Source organism: Dipodomys merriami, unplaced genomic scaffold, assembly GCF_024711535.1.
Source record: "Dipodomys merriami isolate MVZ:Mamm:240054 unplaced genomic scaffold, mDipMer1.0.p SCAF_16, whole genome shotgun sequence".
NCBI lineage: Eukaryota > Metazoa > Chordata > Mammalia > Rodentia > Heteromyidae > Dipodomys > Dipodomys merriami.
Genome location: NW_027202937.1, coordinates 9,099,515 through 9,125,133, shown reverse-complemented (window position 1 = coordinate 9,125,133; position 25,619 = coordinate 9,099,515). Strand labels below are relative to the sequence as shown.

Below are 25,619 nucleotides of genomic sequence, written 5' to 3'. Positions count from 1 at the left end.
AAAAAAAAAGAGCAGAAGTTCCATACCCCTTTATTATTAACACCTGGTATTGGTAAACCCAAATATGGATAACTAATATGATTACATTAGAGAACCCTAATGTGTACCCTAATATGGATGCATTATTAGTAACTGTCTATAGTTTACATTAGAGCTTCTTCTGTGTTGTATATTCTATGTGTTCACCCTATAAAGTGTCCCCTGTTCCACTAATTGATCTTTTTATTGGCTGTATAGTTTTGCTTTTTCCAGAATGTTGTACGGTTGGAGTCATGTTGTATGTAATCTTTTCCAACTCAACTCTTTCATTTAGCAATATGAGTTTAAGTTTCCTCCATATTATTTTTCATGGCTTAATAGCTCATTTTCTTATTGCTGAGTAAGTATTCCACATAAAAATGTACCATAGTTTGTTTATTGAAGGATATCTTGGTTGCTACTAGTTTTTGGCAGACATGGATTAAACTGCTCAAGCATTTATATTCAGGTTTTTCTGTGGACATAAGTTTTCAGCTCATTGGGGTAAATAGCAAGGAGTATGATCGCTGGATCATATGGTAGAAGTATGTTTCACGTTGTAAGTAACTGCCAAACTGTCTTCCAAAGTGGCTGTTCCACTTTTTTATTCCCCACCAGCAGTGAGTGAGAGTTCCTGTCATTCCACATCCTTTGCCAGCCTTTGACGTCAGTATTCCAGATTTTTATCATCCTAACAGCTACATAGTGCAGTTTTCTAATGACCCAATTTTGATTATCTTTTCATGTGTTTGTTTTTCATATGGATATCTTATTTGGTGATATGTCTTCTAATTTTTTGCCCATTTTAAATTGGGTCCTGACAGCGTGTGCCTGTCTCCCTTCCTTGCCAGCTTTGACTGATGGAGTTTATACTTTAATTTTTGTGTGTGTGTGTGCTGGTACTAGGGCTTGAACTCAGGCCTGTGCACTGACCTTTAGTTTTTTCCCCTCCAGGATAGTGTTTCACCACTTGGGCCACAGCTCCATTCTGGATTTTGCTATTTAACTGGAGATAAGTCTTCAAGCCAGGCGCTGGTGGCTTCCCCTTTAATCCTAGCTACTCAGGAGGCTGAGATCTGAGGATCATGGTTCAAAGCCAGCCCCGGCAGGAAAGTCTGTGAGACTCTTATCTCAATAAATCACTCAGAAAACCAGAAGTGGTGCTGTGGCTCAAGTGGTAGAGCACTTGCTTTGAGCTGAAGAGCTCAGTGACAGTGCCCAGGCGCAGTGCCCACCACTGATTTAAAAAAAAAACAAAAAAAGAGTCTTCAAAGCTGGATCCTCCATCTTAGCCTCCTGACTAGTTAGGGTTACAGGCATGAGCCACCAGTACCTGACTTATACTTTGATTTTTGATAATTTGAGAAGTATATCATTGTGATTATTTTCTTGTTAATTACTGAGAATGAGCCTTTTTATTAATTTATTTTATTGTTATTATAGAGGTGACATACAGAGGGATTACAATTACATGAGTCAGTGTCTTCTGTTCTCTCATTCTCTCCCAGACCCTCCTTCCTATCTCCACCCATGAGTTGTGTAGGTCATATAGTTCATTTTCATCAGTGTCCAGTGAGCTCTACTGCTGTACTTTTTCACCCTTTTTCCCTCAAGTTCTGTACCTTCCCCCGGCCCTTCTGAAGATGTACACTTGAATACGCCATACATAAGGTAAACCAGACAAAATAATCAAAAACAGAATAATCAAAAAATGAGAATAGTTTGGCTTCTTCTTTCTTTGTGTGAATTCCTTGTCCTCCACTTGCCTTATTGTTCTGGCTAGGAATTCCAGAATGATATTGATGAGGAGTAGAGAGAGTGACCATCCTTGCCTTGTTCCTGATTTTAGGAGGAATGATTTTAATTTTCCCTATTCAGTATGATGTTGGCTGCTGGTCATATATAGCCTTTGTTATTTTAAGGAATGAGAATGAACCTTTTTTTTTTTATAGCTTATTAACTGGTTTTCATTTGTGTGGATTCATATTGTAGTCTTACTTGGCCTGTGGGAATTTGGTATTGTTCTTGGAAGCATGTACATGTCTATGTTTTTAACATATTTTATGGTGTGTATTTTTGTTGTTGTTGTTGGTCATGGGGCTTGAACTATGGACCTGGGCGCTGTCCCTCAGCTCTTCAGCTCAAGTCTAGCACTCTACCACTTGAGCACACATTACTTCCAGTTTTCTGGTGATTTATTGGAGATGAGTGTCTCCTGCCTGGGCTGGCTTTGAACTGCCATCCTCAGATCTCAGCCTTCTGAGTAGTTAGGATTACAGGTGTGAGCCACTGGTGCCCGGCTTTTTTAATATATTCATGGATTTTTAAAATATTTTCTCTATTATTAATTAATTAGTTTTTATTTATTTATTTATTTTGGTGCTGGTCCTGGGCTTGAACTTAGGGGCCTAGGCACTGTCCCCGAGCTTTAATGTTCAAGGCTAGTGTTCTACCACTTTGAGCCAGAACTCTACTTCTGACAGGTTTTTTTTTTGGTTTTTTTTTTTTAATTTTGTTTTGTGTGTGTTTGATTAATTGGAGATAAGAGTCTCATGGTCTTCCCTGCCAAGAATGGCTTCAAACTGTGATTCTCAGATCTCAGCCTCCTAGTAGCTTGGATTACAACCATGAGCCACCAGTGCCTGGCTATTAATTTGTTTTTTTAACCAGCTCTTCCTTTCATTTGATTTTTATTTTCCTTCAAAAGTCCAAAATCACTCCACATCCTGGTTAGGATCTTGGTATTATTCCATTTTGATGATAAAAATTTGACCTTTTTATCCCAAGGTGATGTTTTAAATAATAAGCCCGTGCTGATGGAAGATTTCATTTTCAAGCAGCCCTGCTTGACTAGTGGTGACCACAGAATGAAATCCTAATTTGCTTGTTGCTGTAAATATCCTTAGGATATTCCTTCCAAAATGTCTTGGTTCAGGGATTCCTCTCTCTCTCTCTCTCTCTCTCCCTCTCTCTCTCTCTCTCTCTCTCTCTCTCTCTCTCTCTCTCTCTCTCTCTCTCTCTCTCTCATACACACACACACACACATTAAGTAAATGTAGGTTGGAAAAGCAGCCATGATTGCTGTGTTGAATGTTTACAAACTGAGATGTTAAAGTCCACTTAAATGTGCCACTGCAGTTTTTTTTAAGTTACATGTTTTAGTTTAAATGAAAATCTGAAGTAATTAGAGCTCTGTATTTTTATTATCCTTTTGGAATTGGAAATAATCTACTTTGCCTAAATTACTCCCTTTTCTGTGAGTAATTCACATCTATAAAGTTGCAGTAGCCAAATAGGAACCATACTAAAAGCAATCTGAGCTTTTAAGATCAGTGTGTCTTTTGCAAAGAAATATTTAGCTGATGTTTTAAATTTGTATCATGTTAATGCAAGTTTCTGTTATTAATTTCCTGTTTTTTCTTCAGTGTTTAGAAGCCTACAGAACTAAGCTCATTTTACTTGGGTTTTTGTTTGCATTGAAGTCTTTTTTTGTAATAACAAATACTCAATCATTTTACTGCAGTTCTCTGAAACCTGGTTCTAATTTGTTTGCCACTTGTCCCCATCAGCCTTTATCCCTCCCAACCTAATCTTTGTCATTTGAGAGGTTTTCTACATTTGCAACTGAAGTCTTTCTTTCTTCCCTCCTTCCTTCCTTCCTTCCTTCCTTCCTTCCTTCCTTCCTTCCTTCCTTTCTTTCTTTCTTTCTTTCTTTCTTTCTTTTCTTTTCTTTCTTTCTTTCTTTCTTTCTTTCTTTCTTTCTTTCTTTCTTTCTTTCTTTCTTTCTTTCTTTCTTTCTTTCTTTCTTTCTTTCTTTCTTGTCGTGGGGCTTGAACTCAGGGCCTTGGCTGTTCCTGAGCTCTTTTATTCAAGGCTAGTTTTCTACCACTTTGAACTTCAGCTCTTCTCTGGCTTCCTGGTGGTTTATTGGAGATAAGAGTCTCACAGACTTTCCTATCTGGGCTGGCTTTGAACTGTGATCCTCTAGATATTAGCCTTCTGAGTAGCTAGGCTTATAGGGAGCCACTGGCACCTGGCATAAAGTCTTTTTTTTTCTAGTTGAAGTTGCATATTCTCCTCTGTTCAAGCAAATGTTTTATTTTTTAAAGACAGTTGCCCTCTCGGCTGGCTGAGACAGAGTACAAGAAGCCTTGTTCAAGTGTCCAGGGAGTTCTGGTTAGCATAGGTGATGGAATAGTGAACAGGTGCCTGTAGGCAGCACAGTGCAGCGTGAACATGACCAGATTATATGTGAACTGTGGCAAAGTGGAAAAACATAAGTACTAGGGCTGCTCTTCAGTTTCCTTGCTTCTACTTCTCCTTTTTCTGTTTTGAACAGATAGTTTAAACACATCTTGTTTCATAACATCTAATTTTTTAAAATATTACTTCTAATAATTATAATTTATGTTTCACAGTAGGAAACATTGATACATTATGAAGCCATAAACTTATTTTCTGCCTTAGAGTAACAGTAGGTAATTTCATTTTTAAAATGCATCAAATAAAACTGGGGTTGCTGTTTTTCCTGGGTAAGTGAGAAGCGCTCCCCTTTTGTTCAGCCTTTTGTCAATTGGTTTCACACCACTTTCCCCTTCACCCAGCCCTTATCTACCCTGTGTTCAGCTCAGGTCATGGAAAAGCTGGTAAGCCTGGTACCTCGTAGGAGAAAACAGTAGCAGCTTCCCTCCTCGTCTGTCCTTTTTAGAGAGCCAAGGGAGTCTAAAATATCCAATGCAGGTAGGAACTGCTCAAGACAGCTGTCTAGGCCTCAACAAACAAGCCTCTGCCCGGCCACTGTTGTTATATTCAGAATGAGCCATTTAAAGAAGGGCCTGAGAGTTGATGTCTTACAGAGATTAAAAGTAAACAGCAACCAGTCAAGAGGAAAATTGACATCTAACTCATCTTCTCTAATATATTCCACTCTGTACTTAGACTCTGTACTAAGACTCTGCTAAGATTTGATGATATATGCCAGAAATCTCAGCTATTCAGGAGGCGGAAGCAGGAGAATCACAAGTTTGAGACCAGCCTAGACTACATAGCCAGACTCCATCTGTTGGGGGGGGAGGGGTGCGAGAGGGAGGAAGTGAGAGAGAGAATAACAGTAGGACCCAGCCCTGGCAGTCATGGAACATCCCCTTAACACCCTCCTGTCACACACTGTTGGAAGTTAAGGAGATTCAAGGGCAATAGTGGGCTGATTAAGATTTGACTTATGGGTCCTAATGAAGAAAAGTGAGTTGGGACTATTTAGCTTAGATTGAGATCTAGAGGGTTAGGGACTTATTTTCTTTGAGCCTAAAAGAAAGGTGATTTGGGGGCTGGGAAGGTGGCTCAATGGTAGAGTGCTTGCCTTGTATGTATGATGATGCCCTGGGTTCAATTCTTCAGCACCACATTAGCAGACAAAGCTGGAAGTGGTGCTGTGGCTCAAGTGGTAGAGTGCTAGCCTTGAGCTGAAGAGCTGAGGGACAGCGCCCAGGTCCAGAGTTCAGGACCCACAACCAACCAAAAAGAAAAAAGGTGGTTTGGGGGAATATGGCTGCCATTTTTTTTCCCTCTTGTATTATAGGCAGACCAAGAAGAACCAGGAATTAAATGTGAGTAGGATGGAAATTAGTCCACATATATTTAGTGTTTTGACTGCTGACTGTGTAGGTGCTCTAGATATAGAGAAGTCCAGACTTAGAGATATAGAGATATAGAAAGGCCAGCCAGCCTGGTATTGAATCCTGGTTTCTGTGCTTGGTAGCTTTGGGACCTTGGCATACTGCTTTTCCTCTAAGCCTTAGTAATCTCATCTGTAAAATGGGGATTATATACCCACTCCTCCTGGGCTTCTTTTTTTTGTATGTCCTGGCTTGAACTCTGTCCCTCGCCATGCCCCTGAACTTTTGTTCTCAAGGCTGGTAGTCTACCACTTGAGCCACAGCTCCACTTTCAGCTTTTTGGTAGAGATAAGAATCTCATAGGCTTTACTGCCCAAGTTGGCTTGGAACTGTGATTTTCAGATCTCAGCTTCCTGAGTAACTAGAATTACCGGCATCTGGCTTTATATGAGATTTTTAAAAAAGAGTTAATACAGGTAAAGTGGCTTGAACAGTGGCTTATATTGTGATAGAGTTAGCTCACGCAGTGGAGAGGATCATAGGGTCACTTGGGCCACCACTTCGTTTACAGATAAGGAAACAGGCATAAGAGACAAAACAAATAAGAAAATCAAGATGAAACCTCTAGTCTAGAGCTGTTGCCACGGCTTCTTGCTATGTTTTACAAGTACATGTTGCGTCAACATTTCCTTTATGAGGAAAGAGCAAAGCTCATAGCTTCCTTTCCCTCCTTCTTAGAGCCAGTATTTCCTAAGTACATCAATGTGCCAGCACCATGCTAAATACCAATACATATGACCTAATTTAATCTTTATAGCCACCTGGAAAGTAGGTGCCACTGTTGTCCCCCAAGATGTGGTACCCGAGGCTCAGAAAGTTTCACTTGCTTGCCCAAGGCAACAGCTTGCAAGATACAGCCTGGAGGACAAAGCACAGCCTGACTCCAGAGCCTGTGCTCTTAACCACACTACTGATTTTCCTTGCAAAGTTTCCATGGGATGTAGACTTGCTAAATAAAGCCCATCTTTATTACCTACCACGTGGCTGCAAGAGCCACTTGGCCCAGCTTAAGGCTTGGAGTCATTTCCTACCTTTACAACTGAGTCTCTCATATGGTCCTTATTTTCAACACAGTGTGGTTACACTAAAACCAACTACAAAAAAGACTCTCCCTGATCAAGACAATGAAAGCTGAGTGTCAGAGAGCAGACCAAGAGAAGTAAGGACCAGAGCTTTTGTGCAACAGGGACCACTGGGGATTATCAGAGATCTGAGAGAAGTCAGGTCAAATGTCAGACTTCCCACCTTTACTGGTAGCTGCTTACCTTTCATTTCTGTGAGATTCTATTGTAGCTTCAGACTCTCCTCTTCAGAAAAAGATGTAAGCTCACATCCCCCCCAGAAAAGCATTTAGGGGGGTTGACTTCAGGGTTCATGATCTCACAGTTCAAGAGCCACTGAACTGCTGAGCACCAATGGCCCATGCCTATAATCCTAGCTAATCAGGAGGCTGACAGCTGAGAATTGTGTTTAGAGCCAGCCTGGGGAGACAGATCCATGAGACTCTCATCTCCAAACAACCAGTAAAAAGCTAGAAGTGGAGATGTGGCTTAGCTGGTCTTGAATTCATTCCCTGGCAGAGAATTTCATAGCATACTTCGGATAAAATGTCTTGTGTTCAAATCCTTGTCTCATACTAGTTATGCAGCAAGTTACTTGATGTCTTGTGGCTTAACTATAAAATAGGGAACTGGGTGCTGGTGGCTCATGCCTGTAATCCTAACTACTGAAGAGGCTGAGCTCTGAGGATCATGGTTCAAAGCCAGCTGGGCAGGAAAGTCCGTGAGACTCTTATCTTCAGTTAACTGCCAGGAAACCAGAAGTGGGTGCTTGTGGCTCAAAGTGATGGAACACTAGCCCTGAGTGAAAAAGCTCAGGTCAGTGACCAGGCCCTGAGTTCAAGCCCCACAACTGACAAATAAATAAAATATGGAAAGTAAAGGTATAGGATTGCTGCTAACATGTAATTTGCCTAATACATGCTCAGTTCTTCAGAGCATTAACTACCAGAAGTAGTAATATTGCTCCTTGGAGCTTTGTTCATTCAGTAAATGTTTATGGACAGAGTGAATGAATAATCTCAATTGAGATGCCAAGCCTTAGATAGAACATCCAACAGATGGGCTGTAGTAATGCCAGCATATTGATCTATTCAACCCTGAAGGTGCCAAAGCCCCAGCTGGTTTCTTGTGGTTCAAGCAGCAGCATCTGCTATGTAGCATACAAATATGCATTCCATACAAATGAGATGTCAGCCGGGAGGTCATAGGGATCAAGTAGGCAGTCCAGAGTCCATGTCCAGAATTCTGTGGATGGAGGCAAAAAAAGGAATCTGGTGGAACTGGCTTGAACTCAGGGTATGGGCTCTGTCCATTAATTAATTAATTAATTGCTCAAAGCAGGCTCTCTACCTTTTGAGCTACTTTTGGCCTTTTTTTTTTCTTTTGCCAGTCCTGGGTCTTTAACTAAGGGCCTGGGCACTGTCCCTGAGCTTCTTTGCTCAAGGCTAGCACTCTACTGCTTGTGCTAAAACGCCACTTCCAGCTTTTTCTGTTTATGTGGTACTGAGGAGGCAAACCTAGGGTTTCATGAATGCTAGGCAAGCACTCTACCACTAAGCCACATTCCCAGACTTACTTTTGGCTTTTTGGTGGTTAATTGGAGATAAGAGTCTCAGGAACTTTACTGCCCAGGCTGGTTTCAAACCTCAGTCTCAGCCTCCTGAGTAACTAGAATTACATTCATGAGTCACCAATACCCAGCAAAAGAAAATTTAACAAGTTGACTGAGAACAGAAGATATGAGCTTTCTTGTAGGCTTCATGAGTGTGGAGGTCTAAAGCTGGAGGAGGCTTCATGCTACTGGAGGTACCCGAGAACCCAATGAATCACTCTGGGAGGATCTGTGGACAGCCCTCAGGACTATATGCTGGAGAAACCAGGAACAGACTGGAGTCTGAAGTCCTGCCGAGGCAATAGAGATGAAGCAGATAGTATAAGTCTTTCAGGAGTAAGTTTTTCAGGGTGTGAGTGCTAGGAAAAGGTAGTATCCAGGCTTCAGGAACCATAACAGGACCCAGCCTTACCTGCCAGGTGAACTCTGCAGCATGAGAGGAAGTTATCAGAGACTTTATGAGGGAAGTACATTTAGGTTTATACTGTTTTCTAAAAGTCACTTTCAAAGCCAGGTAGAAACAGACAAGAATTTATCCAAGAACATAGGAGACTCTGATAGTTGAAGGATGAGAAGTGACAGTTGCCTGAAATTGATAGCTGAGTTGTAAGGGAAAAGGACTGAAAGATAACACCACTGCTTCTGGGTGGATGGAGGTGTCTGTCATTCTTGGGACAGAGATATTGGGAAAGTAGAACACTTCTGGGGAGCAGGGAGACATTGTATATTCCATTTGTGTTACACATGGGGTATTCCCTGAGAATAACAAGCAATGGCAGTGGTAGATGGGGCTGGGAACAGGAGATATGGGGTCAGCAGAGAGGACCAGCAGCATGTTTGGCTGTCTGTCTCTAATCAGGCTCCCTTGTGAGGGGAGCAAATTTAAAAGTGAGATTTGATCAATGAATTCTTCCTTTACAATTAATTTGATTGGCATACTTCTGTGCTCATCTTTTAAAATTTCTAACTATATATAATATAATATATATATATATATATCCTCAACACTTCATAAAAACTAACATAGTTCTCTATTTTGAAGAATATGCCTTTGTGTTCTTAGCTGGCCTCATTAACTGCATGCACAAGGAGGAAGCTGTGTAACTTTTTATGTGACACTCCATTTTCCTCAGATTTGTGACCCAGAAGGAAATCTCTGACATCAGCTGTGGCTCTCAGTGCTGGCCAGAAGCCAACTTCATGTCTGAGTGCATGAACAACAGTTTGCCATGGAGAGCTTGGGGCTGCAGACGGTGACCCTCAGTGATGGGACGACTGCCTATGTCCAACAAGCTGTCAAAGGTGAGGATTTCCAGGGGATCCTGGAAAATCAAAATCCTACCCCTCAGCCTCTGGCGTGTCTCCCTTGTGCATGAGAACCCTGCATGGTACTTGATGAAAAGGGAACTCTAAAATAAAATGCCAGGATGGGAAGTTGGCTCAGTGGTAGAGTGCTTGCCTCACATGCATGAGGCCCTGGGTTCAATTCCTCAGTACCACAGAAGCAGAAAAAAGCCAGAGGGGCATGAGCCTTGGGTGCTGAGGGACAGCGCCCAGGCCCAGAGTTCAGCCCCCATGACAGACAAAAATAAATAAATAAATAAAAATAAAATAAAATGCCATCCAGGAAAACTAGAAAAGCAGACTACCCTAGCCAAGACCTCTCAACAGCTCAATTCCTTCCATGCAGTGAATAATTCATAAATATATCTGGAGTGGATGAACACAGTATTAGTTGTGGCTTCCTGCTTTTCAGATAGTCTCTGACTAGTTTCTCAGTGCTTCATCTTAATTCAAGCATGTTTATGTACTCAGACAATGTTTTGAGTATCTACCTACATAAGATATTCCTCTAGGTTCAGAATGGGCACCCGCGCAGAGAGCTCATGCTTTTAAGTTTCAGGCACCCATGGATGCCAGAAATAAACATATGGGGTGCACAATTAAATTTGAATTGCAGACAAAGTGCAATTTATATTGCAGATAAAGAAACAACAACAGGTAAACAGTAGGTATGTCCCAAAAATGGCATGGGATACACAGGTATAAAATACAATTCAATCCTGAAAAAAAATAATAAATAATAAACTTAAATCCCCTATCCCTTATCCAAAATGCTTGCAACTGATTATATTTCAGATTTGGAAGGCTTTGTATTTGGAATATTTGTATAGTCTTAACCCGCTGAACATCCCTAATCTGAAATCCACTTAGATTTCAGAGCATTTCAGACTTGAGGCTTTGAGCTTTAAGATGCTTAACCTGTACTAAAAGCAATTTGTCATTTATATGAAATTCAGATTTACCGGGAATCTTGCATTTGATCTAGCAACTCTACCTCCACCTCAAGGACCTTCAAATCAAGATAGGGGTAGGAGAGTTAGAAGAGGGTGTTGTTGAGAGCTAGGCCTGCAAACAAGGACACTCCTTTTTTAATATTTCGTTCCTGCCTGCCTTCTCTCTTCCGTCTCTCCCTCCCTTCCCCCCTTTCTCCCTTCTTCACTTCTTCCCTTCCTCCCTTCTTCATTCTCTCCCTCCCTCCTTCCCTCCTTCCTTATGTTGGTCCTGAGGTTTGAACTCAGGGCCTAAGCACTGTCTCTTAGCTTTTTGTTCAAGGATGGTGCTCTACCATTTAAGACACAATGTCACTTCTGTGATATTGGTGGTTAATTAGAGATAAGAGGCTCATAGACTCTCCTGACCAGGCTGGCTTCAAACCTTGATACTCAGATCTCAGCCTCCTGAGTAAACAGACATGAGTCACCACTGCCCGTCCCTCCCTCCCTCCCTCCTCCTTCCTTCCTTCCTTCCTTCCTTCCTTCCTTCCTTCCTTCCTTCCTTCCTTCTTTCCTTCCTTCCTTCCTTCCTGTTTTGGAGCTAACATACGTCTGTAACACAAGGAGGTTTCATTGTGATATGTACATACATGCACACAGTGTCCTTTGAACAAATTTAGATCTCCACTATGTGTCCATTGCTCTTCTCCTCCTCCCCCCACCCTTTTTCAAATAGCATTTGGTGGGTTTCATTATGCTATATTCATATCAAGACTCATCCTTTCTTACCTGCATTCTCAGGCATGGCTAATGGTATTCCTGTCTTCCCTGTACAACACTGGGCAAAAGCTGCCTCATTCTTACTCTTTTTTAAATTTTATTTTATTGTAAAGATGCTGTACAGAGGGATTACAGTTACTTGAGTAATGAGTACATTTCTTGTCAAGCCTTGTTACCCCCTCTTCATTCTTACTCTTAATTTGACCTTTTCAGGATTCTATGAGCATCATTATCTTTCTGACCACATCGTCATTGCAGCATTGCCCTCCTTCAATCAAATACATTTCCAAAGTAAATTTCTATTCTAAGTTTACAAATGAGGTGTTTATTGATTTCATTTTAAATTGTCTGTTTCCCAATAATAATTAATCTTTTAATTTCATTAGTGAGCTCTTTCCATATTTATGGAGGACTTCTGGGAAAGTTCTTGTCATGAGCTGATTGTATTGTTTTATTCTTTTTTTTTTCCTTGTCAGTCATAGGGCTTGAACTCTGGGCCCAGGCACTATCCCTCAGCTCTTCAGCTTAAGGCTAATGCTCTACCACTTGAGCCACAGCACCACTTCCAGTTTTCTAAGTGGTTTATTGGAGATAAGAGAGTCTCACAGAGCTGGGCGTGGTGGCTCATGCCTGTAATCCTAGCCACTCAGGAGGCTGAGATCTGAGGGTCCAGGTTCAAAGCCAGCCCAGGCAGGAAAGTCCGTGAAACTCTTATCTCCAATAAACCACTCAGAAAAACTCTTAAGTGGCCCTGTAGCTCAAGCGTAGAGTGCTAGCCTTGAGCTGAAGAGCTGAGGGACAGCGCTCAGGCCAGAGTTCAAACCCTACAACTGACCAATAAAAAAAGAGTCTCATGGACTTTCGTGCCGGGGCTGGCTTTGAACCACGATCCTCAGATCTCAGCCTCCTGAGTAGTTAGGATTACAGGCGTGAGCTACCAGCGCCTGGCTTTGTTTTATTCTTTTGAGAATAGCTTTTCTCTAAAACACTTCAGAAACTGAAGCCCTCAGATTTTCCAGCACAGGTCTTGCATATTGCCACAGTGAGAGAGAAGGGACTATTTTGGTTTCATTAGTTGGTGTTATATCTGAATTTCTGCCCTTTTGGTTCTTTTTTGATTTAGGGCATTGTTTTTCATTGGATTGAGTCTAAGCGCAACTTGATGTTAAGTTGAAGTTTGCTGGGCATGGGTAGAATAATAAGGAAGTTGCCCCTCAGTAATGAACAGGAAAGGGTTCTGTTGGAGTAGAAGTTTCCTGCATTGCAGGATTTCTTTACTCTCAGTTCCATTAGGCTTGGATCTAGGAGGAAGGAAGCCAAAGAGCAGCAAATGTTATCTGTGCTTAGACCATAGGCTAGTGGCCTCTACTAAAAACAAGCAGGTCGAGGCTGGGAAGGTGGCTCAGTGGTAGAGCTCTTGCCTTGCATGCATGAGGCCCTGGGTTCGATTCCTCAGCACCACATAAGCAAAAAGAAAAAAGCCAGAAGTGGTGCTGTGGCTCAAGTGGTAGAGTATTAGTCTTGAACTGAAGAGCTGAGGGACAGCGCCCAGGCCCGGAGTTCAGGCCCCATGACCTGACCCAAAAAACAAACAAACAAACAAGCAGGTGTCTCTTAGTGCTCTTTAGGGCCTGGCCCATTTCTGTCTGCTTCTATCTCCACAGGAGAGAAGCTGCTTGAAGGACAAGTGATCCAGCTCGAGGATGGAACTACTGCATACATTCACCAGGTGACCATACAGAAAGGTGAGGGTACTCCAGCACACTCCTGTCATGGGAGGTGCACCTAGCAGCCCCCACGGAGGACCCTTCCATGGCACTGAGTTCCAGAGAAAGGCTGGCATTGCTCTTGTTACAGAATCTCTCTCCTTTGAGGATGGACAGCCTGTGCAGCTGGAAGATGGCAGCGTGGCCTATATACACCGCACACCCAAAGGTAGGGTCAGAGTCATCAGAGATGACAGAGAAGAAGAGAACACAGCACTGGCAGTGCACTGGTATACTCCATCATGGGTGCCACCATCCCCAAGGCACATGCTTCCTTACCTGTACAGAAGCCTTGCCTACCTTCCCTGGAACAGACCCTGGGAGCAGTTTCCTATACCTCTAAGGAGGTGGGGGTCCATATTGGCCTCTATGGTGGCTTTGGCTGCAGCATAGCTACAAAGTCTTAGGGCTTTAAATATAACCTGAGATGTCACCTAAGACCAGGAGAAATAATTTTTGTTGTTGTTGTTGTTGGTCGTTGGGCTTGAACTCTGGGCTTGGGCACTGTCCCTGCACTCTTCAGCTCAAGACGAGCGCTCTATCACTTGAGCCACAGTGTCACTTCTGGTTTTCTAGTAAGAGACTCATGGACTTTCCTGCCTGGGCTGGCTTTGAACCGTGATCCTCAGATCTCACCCTCCTGAGTAGCTAGGATTACAGGCATGAGCCACCGATGCCCAGCTCAGAAGAAAGAAATTCAAGAATGAATCTCCTGCTGGGCACCGGTGGCTCACTCACACCTGTTATCCTAGCTACCCAAGAGTCTGTTTTGAAGCTAGTCTGAGCAGAAAAGTCCATCAACCTCCATCTGCAAAATAACTAGCCCAAAAGCAGTCCTAGCAGTACAGCACAGTCAGCAAGTGGTAGCTGAGCAAGCAAAGCAAGTAGGCTAAGTGAACATGAAATACTGAGTTCAAACCCCTGTACTGGGCTGGGAAGAGTGCTTGCCTTGCATGCCTGAGGCCCTGGGTTCAATTCGTCAGCACCACATAAGCAAAAAGAAAAAAGCCGGAAGTGGCACTGTGGCTCAAGTGGTAGAGCGCTAGCTTTGAGCTGAAGAGCTGAGGGACAGCTCCCAGGCCCAAAGTTCAGGCCCACGACCGGACCAAAAAAAGAAAAAAGAAAAAAGAAAAAAGAAACAAACCCCTGTACTGAAAAAAAAGCTTTTAATATACTATTGAATAACAATTTAGTCCTACAGATAGCTTCTTGGTTCTTTTTTTTTTTTTTTTTTTTCCTTGTTGGTTGTGGGGCTTGAATTCTGGGCCTGGGTGCTGTCCCTGAGCTCAAGGCTACTGCTCCACCACTTTCAGCCACAGAGCCACTTCTGTTTTTCTGGTAGTTAATTGGAGATAAGAGTTTCACAGACTTTCCTGCCCAGGCTGGCTCTGAACTGCAATCCTCAGATCTCAGCCTCATGAGTAGCTAGGATTACAGGTGTGAGCCACCGGCACCTGGGGCTTACAGGTAGATTCTTGGATAACTGCTACACATCAAGGATTTTGGTTCAGAGCATACTACAGAGAACAAACACAGGCCCACAGTGTAGTTGGGGAAGAAGAGTGAAGTAAGCCATCCCTGACATAACCTAGTTCTGAGGTTTTAAACTGGTTTCAAACTCTCAGGGAGAGTTTCTCTGAGGAGGTGCTGCTAGATCTGAGAGCTGAAGGGTAGATGGACTTAGGAGGTGACATAGCTAGGGATAGAGGGACCAGCCAGACAGGACCAGCCTATGCTGACATGGAGCTGATGGGGAAAGAAAGAATGGCACATTCAAGGAACTGCTGGAACTAGAAGACTTGGAGAGAAGATTGAGGGGGTAGAAGGAGGCTGAAATAAAAAATACAGGGTCAGAGTGCTCTGGCCTTGTCAGGATAGGGTTTGGGTCTTTATAGCCTAAGGGAAGCATTTAGACTATTCAGGAAGCTGGGTAACCTATGCATCTTGTGAAAGTCCCTATGGGTGTTACTTGGAAGAGCTAAGAAGGGGTGAGGGGCAAATGATCAGGAAGCCATTGAGATTGTCTTAAGCCAAGATGATGATGGCCTCCTATCAATTTCTCAAAGAAATTGCATCTCCCAATCAGTGGCCAAGGTCATCATAGGAGAGGCCTTCCCAGAAGGAGAGCCAGCAAAAGGGGTGAGAGCCAGGCAAAATTCAAAATCATTTCCAAGTTAAAGCCAGAGTCCTAGATGGATTGCTTCTTCTTGTGTGGCATGGGCTAACCATTGTGTTCCCTGCAGAGGGCTATGACCCCAGCGCCCTGGAAGCTGTCCAGCTGGAAGATGGCTCCACTGCCTATATTCACCACCCTGTCACTGTGCCATCAGACAGCACCATCCTGGCCGTGCAGACAGAGGTGGGCTTGGAGGACCTGGCCACAGAGGATGATGAGGGCTTCCGCACAGACACGGTAGTAGCCCTGGAGCAGTATGCAAGCAAAGTGAGCATGCAGAGCCTACCGCTGCCCATCAGTCAGGACGGTAGGGCTTCTTTGCCCTGCCAAAGACAAGTACTGTCCTGTGCTTGGGCCACTCCCTCGGCTCCTCCACCCCAGCTCCCTGACTTGTGTCTCACATGTCCTTGTTGAAAGTGTACAGCAGAGCCTGGCCAGGGCTACTCACAGCTGTTGACACTTATCCTTGTTTATGCTGTCTTGGCAGAAGAAAGGCTGTAGGAACAGCAGCACCAATGTGATGGGAAGTTAGGCCCAGCCTCACTTTGGTAGCTGTATTAAGCCTCTGTGTTCTTTGGGAAAGCCCCTGCCAATGTCTTTTATTAATTTTCTTATCCACTGAAGTCAAATGTTCTTATATTTGTTGCTTCTCTCTGACTCATTTAGTCATTTGGAAAAATAATTCAGTAGGCAGAGAACTGGACATGTGTAACAGAGTAGCTAAGATTCTTAGAGCATGAGACCCACAGTATCTCCACTGGAAAGGAGAATGGTTCCAGGTCTCTGCTAAGCTATAGTCCTGCCTGAGTGAGGACAGGAGCAGAGAGACCCAGCAGTTTTCCAAATCAAAGTAATCCACCCTGGGCTGGCTGGCCTGTGGATGGATGTGGCAGAGCTTACCCAAAGTTAGGCAGTTCCTTTTATAAAGCAGGAGTGAATATATGGTAGAGAAAAAGAAGAAATTTTTGTGTATTTTCAAAATGAAGCATAGGGCCCAATGCCAGTGGCTCATGCCTATTACCCTAGTTATGCAGGAGGCTGAAATTGGGATCATAATTCCAGGCCAGCCTGGGCAAAAAGCTCATGAGATTTCAATGGAAAGGAAATGTAAATAGTAGGATTGAGGTCCAGGCCAGGCTGGGCAAAAAGCAAGAACCTGTTTTACAAATAACCAGAGCCAAAAGGGCTGGGGGTATAGCTCAAGTGGTAGAGCGCCTACATAGCAAGTATGAAGCCCTGAGTTTAAACCCTTGTGCCACTGGGGGGTAAAAAGGTGCATGAAACTTTATGCAGCAGGCCAGTTTGGATTATGCCCACTCCTGCCCCTGTTCCCTGAGGAATTATAGAGACCAACTTCTGACAGGAAGAGAACTGGACTTTACTTAAATCATGATCTCTAGTTGGGTGTAATGGCCCACACTTATATAATAACACACAAGAGGCTGAGTTAGAGAGATAATGAATTCACTGCTAGCCTGAGCTACATAGCTAGGCCCTGTCTTAGAAAAATAAAGAGAGGAATCATGAGCTCTGAGATCTGTGCTGGCCCTGCCACAGCCTAGTCCAACCTTGGCTGAGCCTCTCCCTCCCAGGCCTGAGCTGTTCTGTGGGAGCAGACTGGAGGAGCTGAAATTGCTTCTGGCCACAATGACTTTCTTTTTTTTTTTTTTTTTGCCAGTTCTGGGGCTTGAACTCAAGGCCTAGGTGCTGTCCCTGAGCTTCTTTTGCTCAAGGTTAGCACTCTACCACTTGAGCCACAGTGCCACTGCCAACTTTTTTTTTTTTTGGGGGGGTCCGGTCATGGCCTGAACTCTGGGCCTGGGCACTGTCCCTCAGCTCTTCAGCTCAAGGCTAACACTCTACCACTTGAGCCACAGCGCCACTTCCGGCTTTTTTTTCTGCTTATGTGGTGCTGAGGAATCGAACCCAGGACCTCATGCATGCAAGGCAAGCACTCTACCACTGAGCCACCTTCCCAGCCCCTACTTCCAACTTGTTCTGAGTAGTTTATTGGAGATAAGAGTCTCACAGACTTTTCTGCCCCAGCTGGCTATGAACCACGATCCTCAGATCTTAGCTCCTAAGTAGCTAGGATTAGTTGTGAGCCACCAGCACCCAGCCCACAATGACCTCTTGATTTCCTCGATTACCTTGGGAACTGGGAGACATTGGAATGTAATATGAGTGTCTGTGGGTCAGCCTGTACTGCCACCTGTAACCCTCCCTCTACCACCATCTGCTTCAGTGTCTGAAATTTTGCCAGCTGCTTGAGCCCCTGACTCAGAGCCTGAGTGAATGGACCTTAGCCTTTTACTCTCACTATTACTTCCAGAACTGTTTCAGAAGCTTCTAGAGAGAACACTGTGATTCCACAGCACCCAAGAAACCCTGATTAAGGGAGTCCTCCCAGTACCTTGCCTAGAAAAGCTAGAGTAGGAAGGGCTCCCTGTGGCCAGAGGTTCTAGGAGTGCCACCTCCAGTGTTGTCTTCAGGAAAGAAGACTGAAGAATCTCTCCATTCTCTGGGCCCTGTGGTAGAACTGAGCCTTCCCATTTTCACACTTCTGGCTGTGGGCACCTTACTCTGGGTCCTTGGCCTGCCAGACAGATGCAATGACGTCCCCATAGCCCTCTCACACTCCTCATGAGCACAGTCTCCCACTAGGAGGAAGGGACCCAGCTGACAGAGGATACTTGTGTCAAGAACCACCTCCTAGGTACATGTGGGGTTTGAGGCACTCACCTTGGTGCCCATCTAGACCACTCTGCTCCCCTGTGACCTTGTACTCTAGGAGATAGCCTTTCTTCAATAGGCATCAAAGTCCCTATGGCATTTAGTCCTCCCTCTAATCAGAAGTGGCACAAGGACGTGCCAACCCTGATTCTCCAAATGTCTGAATGTCTGCTCCTAGCCTGTCTGCCTATGTCTCTGTCCCAGAGGTTCCTGACCATCTCCCCTGTTTATTGGGTCTTAGGCTGCCATCTGAACCTTGTATCCTCTCTCTCCTCTTTCTTCAATGGGGAAAATACATGTAAGAACCCAGGATTTTTTCCTTCAGGTTCTACATGACAACCAGGCCCCCCACAATGGCAAAGGGCAGCAAGTTGGAGACAGAGCATTCCGCTGTGGCTACAAGGGCTGTGGGCGTCTCTATACCACTGCCCATCACTTGAAGGTAAAATGGCAGGAAGCTCTCAGGTCTGCCCTCTTCTGGCCAAGCTGTTTCTCCCTTTCTGCTTTCCTTGGGCTGGCTCCTGCAATCAAAGTTGTGCCTCACCTGCTGGAAAGAAAAGAAACTTCAGCACCAGAGGCTGTGACTCATGCACATTGTAGGACAGAAGACAGTCCGGGGCCCTAAAGGAGAAGGAAAGAGCCCAGCTCAGACCCTTGTTCCTCTGAATTCTGATTATTTGTCCCCACAGGTGCATGAACGAGCACACACAGGCGACCGGCCATACAGGTGTGATTTCCCCAGCTGTGGAAAGGCCTTTGCCACAGGTAACCTGCCTGGAAGGAAACTCAGTATGGACAGCTTCTAATTGAGGGCAGAGGCTTCTAGATTCACGTGAGGGCCTCTAGGACGGAGAAATAGCTGTAAAATACCCTCTCCTGCAGGTGTTCCCTCTGAAGGAACCTCTCCTGTGGAGTGAAAGCTATAGAGGGAGCCAGGACAGAGGTAGAAAGACCCTCTTCTTAGATCTGCTCTGTCAGCTGCCAGCTATAGGCTGCAGGGGGACACTGTATCTCTGGGCTGCCCCTCCAGCCATAGATTCTCCAGGCTCCCTCTCATGCCCGCCTTCTGGAATGCCTCTAAGAGCTGGAAGCAGGCACAGTGGGCTTTTCTACTCAGGCAGGGTGGGACATTGGCTGATCTGAGCCTACAGAGCTTCCCAAACACAGAAGATGGAAAGCCTCCACATGAAGTATGTCACAGAGATCAAGGTTTCTGACAGTTCTCTTCACCCCACCACATGTGACAGGCTATGGGCTGAAGAGCCACGTTCGCACCCATACTGGTGAGAAGCCGTACAAGTGTCCAGAGGAGCTGTGTAGCAAGGCCTTCAAGACCTCGGGAGATCTGCAGAAGCATGTCCGGACCCACACTGGTAGGCTGGGCCCTGCCCGCCTTTCACACCTCCACCTGGAGCCTTGGTGCCATCCCTTCTTGCTCCAGCATGGCTACCCCTTCTGAGCTACCCCTCGCACCACCATCTGCACAGGTGAACGCCCGTTCCGGTGCCCTTTTGAGGGTTGTGGCCGCTCCTTCACCACGTCTAATATCCGCAAGGTACATGTGCGCACCCACACAGGCGAGCGGCCCTACACATGTCCCGAGCCCCACTGCGGCCGTGGCTTCACCAGTGCCACCAACTACAAGAACCACGTGCGCATCCACACAGGTGGGCCAGCTGGCATGCAAGGACCATCCCCTCTTGACACCCTGCCTCCCTCTATTGTAGGCTTCTGGGTTGAGACACTGTCCCAACTCCTGGGCACTCCAGGCTAGTCTGAGGGTGGGTGTCCCCAGAATCACTTTCACTTGCAGTAAGCACCTCCCCTGTTTCCAGTTGGGTCTAGGCAGACATGTATCACTTGCCTTCTGTGGGACACCTCAACTCCTTACCACCTGTGTCCCCCGCTCCAAAATCTCCCCCTCCATCTGAGCTCCTGAAAAGAAGCCAGAATTGGGAATGGGAGAGGAAGTGGAGTGAACAACATACTCACCTCCTCACCTCATCCACTCCGCCTGTGACCACTCACCCTCTCCAGGCCACATCCCTTATTCAGTCTTCTGTGCCCTCTCTTAGTCATATGGCCCCTTCACCCATCACACCTGGCATCAGCCTCTGTCCTTCTCCCTTCTGCCTTGTCACATTCTCAATCCACCTCAACTTTCCAAGCCCCAGTGACTTCACCCCTTCTCTAAACCATAACCCAGCCTTCATACTTCCCCCATTCTCTCTCAGCTCTTCTCTGGGCTCGGAGATCCCATGCCCATGTCCTGCCTGTCTTCCCCAACTGTCCATTCAGAATCTCAGGTCTCAGTCCCTCTCCCTCCCTCTGGCTCTCTGAGCCAACCCTGCCCCCTGCCCCTTCCCCTTAGTTTCCCCCTGCCAGCCCCAGTTCCCACCCCTCACAGCCCAGTGTCCCCAGGGGAGAAGCCATACGTTTGCACGGTGCCAGGCTGCGGGAAGCGTTTCACTGAGTACTCCAGCCTGTACAAGCACCACGTGGTCCACACGCACTGCAAGCCCTACACCTGCAGCACCTGTGGCAAGACCTACCGGCAGACTTCCACTTTGGCCATGCACAAGCGCAGTGCGCACGGAGAGCTGGAGGCCACCGAGGAGAGTGAGCAGGCCCTCTATGAGCAGCAGCAGCTTGAGGGTGAGGGAGGGGAGAGGCGGGAGTGGGCCAGGCCTCCCTGTGGCATCTGGTGGCAGGTAGCAGCCTGGTTCTCTTCTCCTAGCCGCCTCTGCAGCTGAGGAAAGCCCACCACCCAAACAAGCCCACATTGCTTACCTTTCGGAGGTGAAGGAAGAGGGTGATGACATCCCAGCCCAAGTGGCCATGGTGACAGAGGAGGATGGGGCCCCCCAGGTGGCTCTGATCACTCAGGATGGCGCCCAGCAGGTACAGCATTGCGGGGTGGGTGAGGCAGGCCACTCTGCCCGGGGATCCCCAAGTCCTGATGACCCACCTCCATTTAGATTCCCATTTAGCTTTGCCCACCTGGGAGCTGAGGCTGAGGAAATCCTGGAACCCAGCCCCTGCCCCTTCTCTCCCTCCAGCTGTCTCCCCTCTTGGTGTACATTAATCTTTTCCCTCCTGGAGGTCTAGATATGCTTGTCATTTGAATGGGACACTTGGATGTCCTTCTCAAGAAGGGCTGTAGGTACAGGGCCTGGAAGCTTGCCAGCAATGCTAGCCAGCATGCTAACCCTCGATGTAACCTGACTTTGTCCACACCCTCACTATCTAGTGCACCTCTGTCTTCTAGAGTTGTCAGGAGGGCAGAATTAGATGGAGACCTCAGAATGCATACAGTAAGCCACTAATAGTGCACCATTTTCTGCAACCTTAACTCTCTTCTGTTTGCCTGTCCCCTAGCCCTGTGCCTCTGTGACCTGAATCTAACCTTCTAGCTTACTGTAAGCAAAGCTTATGATACCCAAAGGGCTTTCAAATAACCCTCCTATGGCAACCAACTCATCTTCTCCCTCCTGTCGGCAGGTCAGCCTATCCCCAGAGGACCTGCAGGCCCTGGGGAATGCCATCAGTGTGGTGACCCAGCACAGCAGCAGCACCCTCACCATCCCCAGCCATGACAGTGACCTGGCCACATCAGGCACGCATACAGTCACCATGGTCAGCGCTGATGGCACCCAGACACAGCCCGTATGAAGCCTTTTACTTGGGGTTTCTTGTTCTCTCACCTTTCCATGGAGTGGACATTTGTATGAGGCTTGATTAGTCAAGTCTTTACACAGGACAGAGATTGCCCACCAGGAATTGTCTCCCCAGTTTCTCTAGGTCCTCAGAAACTTTCATCTTTTCAAACCTGTAATCTTACCTACTCAGGAGGCTAAGATCTGAAAGATTGCAGTTCAAATCTCTGAGATTCCATCCCTAAAATAAAAAGCAGGGCTGGAGGCATGGCTCAAATGGTGGAACACCAGCCTAGCAAGCACAGAGTCCTGAGTTCAAACCTTTGTACTGCTAGAAAAAGCTTTTGACTAGGGACCAGAGACAGTTTCTACATCTCAGTCTACCCCCATTTGCTTTGCCACCAGAAGCACACTCCTTTTCCAGATTTTAAGATCCATTTTCAACTGAGTGATTAAAATATACTGGACTAGTGCTTATCTAACATGCTTGAAGTCCTGGGTTCAATTCCTCAGTACAACATCAGCAGAAAAAGCCAGAAGTGGCACTGTGGCTCAAGTGGTAGAGTGCTAACCTTGAGTGAAAGAAGCTCAGGGACAGTGCCCAGGCCCTGAGTTCAAACCCCAGGACTGGCCAAAAAGAAAGGAATGTAACAGATTCCTTGGAGATCAGTATAAGAAAATGAATCATAGCCAGGCGCTGGTGGCTCATGCCTGTAATCCTAGCTACTCAGGAGGCTGAGATCTGAGGATCGCGGTTCAAAGCCAGCCCGGGCAGGAGAGCCCGTGAGACTCCTATCTCCAATAACCACCAGAAAACCGGAAGTGGCGCTGTAGCTCAAGTGGTAGAGTGCTCGCCTTGAGTTGAAGAGCTGAGGGACAGCGCCCAGGCTCAGAGTTCAAGCCCCATGACCGACAAAAAAAAAAAAAAAGAAAGAAAATGAATCATGTGATTTACCACCTTCTTCTGTAAGGCAAAACATTTTAAGAATATTTTGTTTTGGGTTTTTTGGGGTTTGTTTTGTTGTCGGTCGTGGGGTTTGAACTCTGGGCACTGTCCCTGTGCTCTTCAGCTCAAGGTGAGCTCTCTACTGCTTGAGCCACAGCGCCACTTCCAGTTTTCTAGTGGTTTATTGGAGATAAGAATCTCACGGACTTTCCAGCCCAGGCTGGCTTTGAACCATGATCCTCAGACCTCAGCCTCTGAGTAGCTAAGATTACTAGGTATGAGCCACCGGTGCCTGGCTCAATTTGACTCTTACGTTGAAGAAAACCCAGCCTCATTTAGCTCAGAGCCCTGAGCTAATTAATCTGGCCCGTGATGATTTTATTCACTCCCTTCTAGTTTGCTCCTATATAGATTTTATTTTTTTCTAACTTGGAATGGGGAGAGGGAGAGTGCATAGGTGAGTGGGTATAAGATCTTCCTTCTGGGGCTGGGAAGGTGGCTCAGTGGTAGAGTGCTTGCCTTGCATGCCTGAGGCCCTGGGTTCGATTCCCCAGCACCACATAAGCAAAAAGAAAAAAAGCCGGAAGTGGTGCTATGGCTCAAGTGGTAGAGCGCTAGCCTTGAGCTGAAGAGCTGAGGCACAGCGCCAGGCCCAGAGTTCAAGCACCATGACCGGACCCCAAAAAAAAAAAAAAAGATCTTCCTTCTGGGGCTGGGAAAGTGACTCAGTGGTAGAGCGCTTGCCTTGCATGCCTGAGGCACTGGGTTCGATTCCTCAGCACCACATAAGCAAAAAGAAAAAAGGCGGAAGTGGTGCTGTGGCTCAAGTGGTAGAGTGCTAGCCTTGAGCTGAAGAGCTGAGGGACAGCGCCCAGGCCCAGAGTTCAGTCCCCACGACCAGCAAAAAAGAGTAAAAAGAAAAAAGAAAAAAATCTTCCTTCTGCTGGGTGCCAGTGGCTCATGCCTGTAATCCTCGCTACTCAGGAAGCTGAGATCTGAGGATCGTAGTTCAAAGCCAGCCTGGGCAGTGTGAGACTCTTATCTCCAATAAACTACTAGAAAACCAGAAGTGGTGCTGTGGCTCAAGTGGTAGAGCACTAGTCTTGAGATGAAGAGCGCAGGGAAAGTGCCCAGGCCCAGAGTTCAAGCCCTACCACTGACAAGAAAAAAAAAAATCTTCCTTCTGGGTTTCAGGTCACAATCATTACCTCTGGGACTGTAGTAGCTGAGGACTCAAGTGTCACATCCCTCTGTCACCAACAGGTGGCGCTGTTGGCTACAGCCAATGGAACGCACATCGCAGTGCAGGTGAGTACAAGTATGGGAGCAAAGGGGAATCCCTTAAAGAAATGGGGGGGGGGCCTGGGAAGGTGGCTCAGTGGTAGAGTGCTTGCCTTGCATGCCTGAGGCCCTGGGTTCGATTCCTCAGCACCACATAAGAAAAAAGCCGGAAGTGGCACTGTGGCTCAAGTGGTCAAGTACTAGCCTTGAGCTGAAGAGCTGAGGGACAGCACCCAGGCCCAGAGTTCAGGCCCCACGACCAGACCAAAAAAAAAAAAAAAGGAGGGGTAGGGCATCTTGAAGATAAGGACATCAATTTCAAAAAGATTCTACCTCAGAAGACAGATCTTTTTCTGCTTGCATCCACATGTCTTGGGCTCTTTCTTGACTAAGGCAGAATGAGAAGGTAACCACAGTCTACCTGTAGGCTGATCCCCTCATCTCTTCCTTCATGTTTCTTCACATGGAGAAAGAAGGCTGAAGTAGATACCCACCAAGGTCTCCAGCCAGCCACTCTTGTGAAAAGCTGGTCTCTCCAACCTGGGGCTAGCCCACCTAGCCTAGTAGGACTCTTTAGTGATGAACTTTTTGTTTATTGGATTCCTGCCAAGTAAAAGCTCAGCATATGGTCCTGGGTAGATGGGAAGAACTCAAAAAGGTAGAGCGCACTTAACCAGAGGATCTAGGAAGAAGGGCCTCACGCATTCCTCCTTTTGCACCCCATCTCTGCAGCTAGAGGAGCAGCAGACCTTGGAGGAGGCCATCAGTGTGGCCACTGCTGCCATGCAGCAAGGGGCAGTGGCCCTGGAGACCACCATGTCAGAGAGCGGCTGCTGAGCCTGAGGGCTGGCTCCCACACCATGCTGGCGGAAGTGCCGCGCTCACAGGCAGCCCTGCCTCCAAGGGCCCTGGCTGTGCCTGGCACATGGAAGGTGGCCACGTAGGTGTCTGGAGAGAGAAGGCAGCCCAAAGTTGGCCTCACTGAAGGGGAAGGGCCCCTGCCTGAGGTGAGGGCCAGGCAGCAGACGCTGAGGAAAACCAGCCTGATCGCTAGGCGGCACTAGGACCTGCTCTCTCCCTTCTGGAAAACACCCATCCCGCATCTGTCCAGTCCCCCTCTCAGGTGGAGATGGGGGCAGTGGGCACTGGCCTCCATGCTGACAGGTCAGGGCCTAACAGGGAAAAGGGCAGATAGCTCTTCAGCCCTGGGCGTTAGGGCAGAGCAGCCCAGCCTTGCCCAGCAATAACACCTCCTGGAGGCAGCCAGGATGTCTGCCACTTGGCACTAGAGATTTCCTGCCACCACAGAATTAATTCCTCAGGGGCCCGTGGCTGGAGCAGAGGTGCCCGGCTCCCCACAACACACCCCAGCTGCTTCCCAATCTCTTTGTGGCAAAAACAGGGAGTGAGTGGCCTGTACATAGACTGCTGGGGGTTGGGTTTCATTTGTTTTGTGGTTTGTTTGTTTTTTTAAATTCCATTTTGATATTTTTTTCCTTCTCTGGGTGGTGGTGGCAAATGGGTGAATGACTATTTAATAAAAGTTCCAAGTTTCCACCTGGTTCTTCCATCCTTGAACTCTTTGCCCTGGTAGCAGGACATGCTGTTTCCCTGGCACAAAACTTGCCCAACCTCCACG

The 25,619-nt window shown here is 46.4% G+C and overlaps 1 protein-coding gene across 7 annotated transcripts in view; it reads left to right on the top strand.

The window, feature by feature from the left end:
- The window catches only part of Znf76 (zinc finger protein 76), a 36,449-nt gene extending 10,912 nt beyond the window's left edge, over positions 1-25,537 (top strand). For 4 of the 7 annotated variants that reach the window (XM_070023915.1, XM_070023914.1, XM_070023916.1 and 1 more), the window contains 13 exons: positions 9,500-9,668; positions 13,087-13,167; positions 13,280-13,357; positions 15,432-15,631; positions 18,423-18,539; positions 18,787-18,862; positions 19,345-19,470; positions 19,585-19,764; positions 20,519-20,752; positions 20,835-20,998; positions 21,599-21,763; positions 23,894-24,007; positions 24,713-25,537. In XM_070023915.1, the coding sequence (XP_069880016.1) occupies positions 9,596-9,668; positions 13,087-13,167; positions 13,280-13,357; positions 15,432-15,631; positions 18,423-18,539; positions 18,787-18,862; positions 19,345-19,470; positions 19,585-19,764; positions 20,519-20,752; positions 20,835-20,998; positions 21,599-21,763; positions 23,894-24,007; positions 24,713-24,817 (1,713 nt within the window). In that variant the 5' untranslated portion in view covers positions 9,500-9,595 and the 3' untranslated portion in view covers positions 24,818-25,537. The remainder of the gene's footprint in view (positions 1-9,499; positions 9,669-13,086; positions 13,168-13,279; positions 13,358-15,431; positions 15,632-18,422; positions 18,540-18,786; positions 18,863-19,344; positions 19,471-19,584; positions 19,765-20,518; positions 20,753-20,834; positions 20,999-21,598; positions 21,764-23,893; positions 24,008-24,712) is intronic. The other 3 variants (XM_070023921.1, XM_070023919.1, XM_070023918.1) reach the window with 3 other exon arrangements.
- Positions 25,538-25,619: the final 82 nt, after the last annotated feature.